Below are 7,893 nucleotides of genomic sequence, written 5' to 3'. Positions count from 1 at the left end.
CACACTGACCACCAGTGGGCAGATGTTCAATGCACAGGCATGGAAACATGGAACAGACTGATGAATCGCAGAGGGAAGGGGGGAGGGGAGAGGGCGGGAAGAGATTAACCAAAGATCTTATGTGCATACTAGAGGCCCGGTGGGTCCCTCGGTCTGGCCTGCGGATTGCAAGTTGAAACCGGCTCTTTGACATACCCTGATAGGTCCCAGATTGCAAGTTGAAACCGGCTCTTTGACATACCGATAGGTCCCAGATTGCATTCTGCAGTGCACAGGCCAAGGGATCCCACTGGTGCACGAATCCGTGTACCGGGCCTCTAGTTTATTTAGAGATGTCTCTATGTTTAGCACTAGGGAGATAAAGATAGATGTTACAGTATAGTCCCGTCCCCCAAGGAAATCAGAAGGTGGAAATAACAAGTAATCCAAGTGCAAGGTAAGAAATGTGGTGAGAGGCATATATTACGTATTCTGGTTGTGGAGGCAGTACTGACATTTTGGACCAGGTACTTCTGTGCTGTGAGGGGGTGTCCTGTGCACTGCAGAATGTTTAGCATCATCCTTGGCCTCTACCCACTTGATGCCAGCAGCAACCCCCAGTTGTGAGAAAATCTGTAACTTCTCTTTACTCAGCATTATCCAATGCAACTTTCTGCAATGATGTGACTACTGAGCAGTTGAAAAGTGGCTAGTGCAACTGAAGAACTAAATTTTAAATTTTATTTAATTAATTTAAATTTAAGAGCCACATGTGGCTACCATATTGGACAGTGTAGTCTAGGGAAAACACAGCTCAGTAGCTATTCTGGATCAGCCCAACATCCCTTTTCTTACAGGGCGCACTTCACTTCATAGCCAAATCCTCAAGGAGAACAAGGTGAGGGGAGAGTTAGCTGATGGTATAACAGGGGTGGGCAAACTTTTTGACTCGAGGGCCACAATGGGTTCTTAAACTGGACCAGAGGGCCGGAACAAAAGCATGGATGGAGTGTTTGTGTGAACTAATGTAAATTCAAAGTAAACATCATTATATAAAAGGGTATGGTCTTTTTTTTTTTTTTTTTAGTTTTATTCATTTCAAACGGGCTGTAGTTAGCCCACGGCTGTGGTATAACAACGATGATTCTAACAAAGCCTTTATTAGCAGAGCTGTGGGACTATCAAGGTGTATGCTAACCTAACCATGCAATCGTCAGAATGTGTCACCTCACCTTGAGTAATAAATCACCTGCGTGCTTCTGGTATATAGTATCTGCCTTCTCCAAGGAGGTAATGTGCACAGGAAGGAAGTTGGAAGCCACTACTGTAAACCAAGCTGACTGACTTCCCTTAAGAAAGAAAGAAGTTATTTTACACAATGAAAAACTTGCAAAAACAGCAAAAGGCACAATTAAAAAACAACAACACAGCTCCCTTATAAGTACTGGTAATAAAACTATATTAATGCCTAAGAATAAGGGTACAATGTGGCAGAAGCTGTGCATTTCAACAACTGATGTAAAACTAATTCCTTCTCACAGGCTTATTGATAATTGTTTAAAGAAATGGTAATTTTATTAAAAACAAAGGGGAATACTGTCTGCTTCAATTGTCCCTGATTAAAAAATTATCTTTCTGTGAGCTTCAAAGAAATATATACGGGTTTTAAGTGTGTAAAGATAAATTTCCAACAAATTATGAACAAACACCAAACCCAAGAAATGTACTAAAGCAATGGCCTGCAAGTTGCACAAAGTGTTGTTTAACATATCCATGTTTCACTTTCCTTGTCTGGGGAGCAGTTCTATAGATACTCTAAAATCCCCAGATGATGGTATGAAAACCCAAACAAAACCTATATCAAAGCATACATAACATGGGACATAAAGAAATGTAGAATTTATTTAATGCATATTAACCCTGTACTTACTTAAAGGTTTGACCAATGATTTCCCTGTGAAACAATACCACAGAATGAGGCAGTATCTTTTCTAAATGCTAAGCTGTATGGGGCCTGAGCATCCTATTAAAGATACAGTTTTAAGCCCTATTACCATATTCCCCCCACCCCCATTAATTTTACCAAGTTTTTAGAATGAGCATTTTAAAAAAAGAGAATAGTATATCAATGCCCCACATAGTCATGATCAGCATTTTGTCAGTCTTGTTCATAAATCTGCTTCCTTGAAATAAATCTGAAAACTGTCACTTTTTTTTTTATTGATTTTAAAGAGGGAGAGGGAGAAAGAGATAGAAACATTAATGATGAGGGAGAATCATTGATTGGTTGACTCATGCATGCCCACACTGGGGACCAAGCCCACAACCCAGGCATGTGCCCTGACCGGGAATCGAACCATGACTGCCAGGTTCAAAGGTTGGTGCTCAACCACTGAACCACACTAGCTGAGGACTAAGTAAATTTTGAATGATACAGACTTCCCTTACCTGCAGAAAATCTATGCGTCCTAAGGCACCCAAAAATAGAACCGTTCCAGGTTTAAGCACAAAAGTTCTTGGAATGATGGAGTGTGTTGGCAAGACAATATTCACTTCTTTTTCTGTTAGAAGTTTTAAAATCTGTGAAGTAAAGGGTAGATATTTTGAAAGAATTACTTTTATTGAAAATATATGATTTACTTAAGAGATAAACAGTGATGAAAAAAATATTCCAGACTTCACAATAAACCAAAGTATGTCATAATTTGCTGCACATAAAATTTATTCATTCTTTCCATCAAAATGAGTCAATTTACTAATGGCTCTACTCTTGTTTCACAACTGAATCTTGAGTAATGACAAAATAAATTTATGAGTGTGAGATTTTCTTTCTTATGTCAGTAGAATCCCCCTAATGTCAAAATTGGCATGAACTGAAAACAGTGATGATTCAATTCCAAAAGAGAATAAATATTCTCACCATCAAGGCTTATAGGGAGCAACGGTTTTCAGCTACAGGTAAGGTAATAAGTTATCTTATGTCCTAGTAGCAAGTATGTGCGAATTAAATGCAAAATGGTTACAGCATTTTAGGGACAGGTAAAGAGCTTGAACAAGCTCTTCCTAAATTCTGGTCTTTAGTTTCCTTATTTACCCCAAATACTCAGCAAAAAGTGGCTTCTAAGGATGAAGAGTTCCTTAATAGACTAGAGAAAACAGAAAAGGAAAGCCAGGAAGTACAATATCCTAGTAAGATTTAAGGAACCAAAATTTGATTTAACAAGATAAAGAATAGGGAAGGTAAAAAAAAAAATGGGATAAAAGAAAACTTTTGTGAACTTGCTTAAAGAAATAGAAAATATGTGATACCACCCTGGCTAGGTGGCTCAGTGGTTGAGCAATGACCTTTGAACCAGGAGGTCATGGTTCATTTTCCAGTCAGGGCACATATCTGGGTTGTGGGCTCGAGGCCCTGTATGGGGTATGCAGGAAGCTTCCGAACAATGATTCGCTCTCATCATTGATGTTTCCATCTCCCTCTCCTTTCCTCTCTCTCTCTCAACAACAACAACAACAAAAAAGCCATCTGCAGTAAAGAAACCTTTAAACACTTTTTAGACCCTAAGATTTCCATAAGACTTCCATTTCACAACAGAATTTCTTGGTTTGCTTTGGGAAACTGATTTAAGGCATCAAATAAATTAATCAATAAACTGACACTAGAAGCAAAGTACCTTAAACACCTTAAAGACCCTTTATATCTCAACACTTAGGGGGTCTGATTCTGCTGGGCTAGAATATTTAGCAAACTCTTGCCTTTCTGACTATTTGACAAGAAGTGTGTATGACTAAAGTAACTGCTATCCTTGACCTGATTCTAAAAGGGAAACATGAGGTGAAGTTATTGTGATAACACCATTCTGAGAATGAAACTCTTAAGTAATCCTGATAAGGCAAAGGAAGGAAAAGTACCTAAGAAACCAATGTTGTTTCACAGGGAGATACAGAGATAATTAGGCGAATTAGATACTGGTCAGTAACCAGATTCAAATAGATCTGCAGTAAGGCTGTATCCTAGCTGTACACTTTAGTCAATGAATGAATGATGATCATTCATGATGATTGTCAAAACTGCAAATAAATAAAAAGTTGTGAGACTTAAAAAGTATGTAGGATATAGGTTGAATTTAATGAGATAGGATCAAAGCTGCCCAGGAGATACTACGGTTGAATTAAAAAGATGTACAAGGGGCCCTAGCCAGTCTGCCTCAGAGGATAGAGCATTGGTCTGCAGACCAAAGGGTCCCAGGTTTGACTGCAGTCAAGGGAAAGTACCCAGGTTGCAGGCTCATCCCTGGCCGGGCCCTGGTTGGGCATGTGCAGGAGGCAACCAATCAATGTGTTTCTCTCACATCCACAGATCTCTGTCTTTCCCTTTCTTTTCCACTCCCTCTAAAAAAATAAAAAATAGCCGAAACCGGTTTGGCTCAGTGGATGGAGCGTTGGCCTGCGGACTGAGGGGTCCTGGGTTCGATTCCCGTCAGGGGCATGTGCCTTGGTTGCAGGCACATTCCCAGTGGGGGGTGTGCAGGAGGCGGCTGATCGATGTTTCTGGCTCTCTATCTCTCTCCCTTCCTCTCTGTAAAAAATCAATAAAATATATTTGGAAAAAAAAATAAATAAAAAATAAAAAATTAATCAATGGGGGAAAAAAATGTACAAGGGCAAGACAGGTAACGTTAATCCTGTTCTAAATTATGCTGAAATGAGGGCACTCATACAAGAAATTCCATTCTTTTTATTTTTTAAATCTTCACCTGAGATGTTTATTGACTTGAGAGAGGAAGGAGGGCAGAGAGAGAGAAAATATTGATGGGTTGCCTCCCATATGCACCCTGACCAGGATAGAATTTGCAACCTTTTTGGTGTATGGTACAAGGCTCCAACCAACTGAGCCACCTGGCCAGGGCAAGAAAATCTCATTCTTAGTGTCATAATCTTAACAACAAAAACAAATTAGAAAACATTCCGAAAGGGGCCTGGTTGATGAATAGCTTATGTCTCAGAGAGAACATATGTAGACAATAAGGACAAATAATCTGGATTATGTCAGCAGAGAAAATATTCAATGTTTGTTGGATGAACTAATGAAAGAATAGAGGGAGGAAGAGATAGGACATTATACTTTAAAATACTTCAAAGCTTTGAGGAACAATGGGTATAAGTTATAGGAAGACTGTTCAGCTCAATACAAAGAGCAGGTCAAAATCACACAGGTTACTCTGGGCGGCAAGGTGACATTGCTTCAGCTGATGAGGAGTCACTCCTCACTTCAGTTCAAGCTGGGTGCCCTCTGATGGATGTTATAGAGGTACTTCAAGCATGGAATAGGTGGCTGGACTGTAGTAATATTTATAATTTCTTCCAACCTCAAAATCTAAGATTCTATACATGTCTCCCTAACCTTAGGTAACAAGCACAATAACACAAGTAGGGTGTCAGCAGTGAAGCCCAACAAATTAAATATAGAACGGTGATGGCATATAGTTTCATCCCTGAACCATTTCTATGAATGAATCAGAACTGAATCTATCATGAAAGTATATCTCCTTTTTTGTGTTCTACTAATTAAGACAGTACTCATGCAGTTGAAAGTTAACGTTCCTATAGTCCAAGTGCCCAATAGTTGATGAGTGGATAAAAAAGCTGTGGTACATTTACACCATGGCATACTACGTGGTTGTAAGAAAGAAGGAACTCTTACCCTTCGTGACAGCATGGGTGGACCTGGAGATTATTATGCTAAGCGAAATAAGCCATTTAGAGAAGGACAAATATCACCTGATCTCACTTATATGTAGAATCAAAAGAACAATATAGAACGAGAGGCATAATTAAGAAGAATAGACTGACAGATCTCAGAGGGGAGGATGGGAAGAGAGCAACCAAAGAATATATATGCATATATGCATAACCCATGGGCACACACAATAATGTGGTGAAGGCCTAATGGGAAGGGGGGTGGGGCAGGGTAGAGGGAGGAAAAGGGTGGAGAAAATGGGGGACATCTATAACAATCAACAAGAGAAAGAAAAGAAAATTAATGTTTTTATAACACATCAAATACATACACAATTTTCCTTTGTAATTCCAGGGGTGTCATAAAACCAGTGGGCATCTTTCACATCTTCTGGGGTCAGTTCTACTTTTTTGGTGGATTTATCTGTAACCATAACAGGTTCATTTCCCATGTCATAGGCAAGTGAATCAGCATCAAACTCAAAGGCAGCTTCATTCTTTTGTTCTTCTGAATACAAGAATGTTCTTCCAACTCTTCCTAGAGTAAGTTATATTGGAATAATTAGTTACTCCTTTAAAGCCTTTGATTCCAGACAGATAATTCTTATGTTTGCATCAAACAAGTTACTAGAACTATGAGCTATAAAAGTGAGACTACAATGATATATAGCTTTGATTTTTAAAAAAAGGCAGTGGGAGTGTGGGAGGTAGAGACATAGAAGCATCGAACACTGTCCAACGGGACAATGGGGGGTGGGGAAGGGGGGGCAGTTAAGAGATCAACCAAAGGACTTGTATGCATGCATATAAGCATAACCCATGGACACAGACAGTAGGGAGGTGAGGGCTTGTGTGGGGGCTTGGGAATGGCTGGGGAGAGGTCAATGGGGGAAAAAGGAGACATATGTAATACTAAACAATAAAGAATTCAACAAAAAAATCATCAGGCCCTAGACAGTTTGGCTCACTAGAGCCTGGGACCAAAGGGTCCCAGGCTTGATTCCGGTTAAGGGCACGTACCTTGGTTGCAGGCTCCTCCCTAGCCCGGACCCTGGTCAGAGCTTATGCAGGAGGCAATCAATTGATGTGTTTCTCTCACATCAATGTTTCTCTGTCTTTCCCTCTCTCTTCTACTCTCCCTAAAAGTTAATGGAAACATATCCTCGGGTGAGGATTAACAACAACAACAGCAGGAGTCACACTCTTTCATTGATCAAGTGTGTGCCTGGCTGTGTACATCGCGCATGAGGGAAATTACTGTAAATCAAACTGTTTTTAGTAAATGAAGGTTGAAAAGAGATACCAAGGAAAGGAAGCATCTATTTTACAGCTGCTGCATGGAGTCAACAACTGTACTGTTCTGCACGGAGGGGCCGTATCTTAGCGGAAATGCTTTTACTGCTGTATTTCAGGTTGCTCAACAAAGAATTGTACCAAGACCACATAAGAGTTTCTTGTAGAAGATGCTTACCTACTACATAACCATGCTTTTTTAAGAGATTAAGTTGTTTTTTTTCTAGCTGACTAAGATCTTCTTCAGCTTCAGTTGCATATTTTTTCAGCCTTTTCCCCCTTTCAAACATTCTGTACGGAGTTGGGTTGCAAATAGGAAACTTCAGAAGGTTTAGTGTAGTACCTGAAATACCAAAAAATATATTTTAATAAAACTGCACAAGGGAATATGGAGCAGAAAAGTAACATTTCTGAGGAGCTATACACTGAATTGAGTACTGTGATTTATTTCGCTGAACTTCATGACAAAATTATTCTTACTTTATAGATGAGGAAATAGGTTCAGAGACTGGCTTACGGGCTTAACCAGGATGTGAATCCCAAATCTGCAGATCTGATTTTTTTTCATTTTCACATACTACCATCTTACATAAAAGCATTTCTGTGAATAGTTCAGCCCAAGTCCACAACAGGGAACTTAAACACTGACTTCGAAGGAAAAATTAGGCAGTTTTGTCAAATGTTAAATACAAACAGGGTCATAAAAGGACCCATTTTGTAATTACAGAAGTTTGTTAAAACCATAAAATCAAGCCCTATCCAGTTTGGGTCAGTGGATGGAGCATTGGTCTATGGACTGAAGGGTCCCAGGTTCAATTCTGGTCAAGGACATGTACCTCAGTTTGCAGGCTCAATCCCCAGTCGGCCCTGGTTGGGGGGCAT

General features: G+C 39.7%; 1 protein-coding gene across 2 annotated transcripts in view; it reads right to left on the bottom strand.

Annotated features, from left to right (window-relative positions):
* Positions 1 to 7,893, bottom strand: part of NOA1 (nitric oxide associated 1) — a 12,994-nt gene that overhangs the window by 3,243 nt on the left and 1,858 nt on the right. The window contains exons 2-5 of one of the 2 annotated variants that reach the window (XM_006757782.2): positions 7,190 to 7,354; positions 6,051 to 6,256; positions 2,428 to 2,559; positions 1,212 to 1,328 (exon numbers count right to left, since the gene is read on the bottom strand). In XM_006757782.2, coding sequence (XP_006757845.1) covers positions 1,212 to 1,328; positions 2,428 to 2,559; positions 6,051 to 6,256; positions 7,190 to 7,354 — 620 coding nt within the window. The remainder of the gene's footprint in view (positions 1 to 1,211; positions 1,329 to 2,427; positions 2,560 to 6,050; positions 6,257 to 7,189; positions 7,355 to 7,893) is intronic. The other variant, XM_015560081.1, reaches the window with a different exon arrangement.

Source organism: Myotis davidii, unplaced genomic scaffold (genome assembly GCF_000327345.1).
Source record: "Myotis davidii unplaced genomic scaffold, ASM32734v1 scaffold173, whole genome shotgun sequence".
NCBI lineage: Eukaryota > Metazoa > Chordata > Mammalia > Chiroptera > Vespertilionidae > Myotis > Myotis davidii.
The sequence above is the reverse complement of the archived record's forward strand: the minus strand, read 5'-3'. Positions and strand labels throughout refer to the sequence as shown.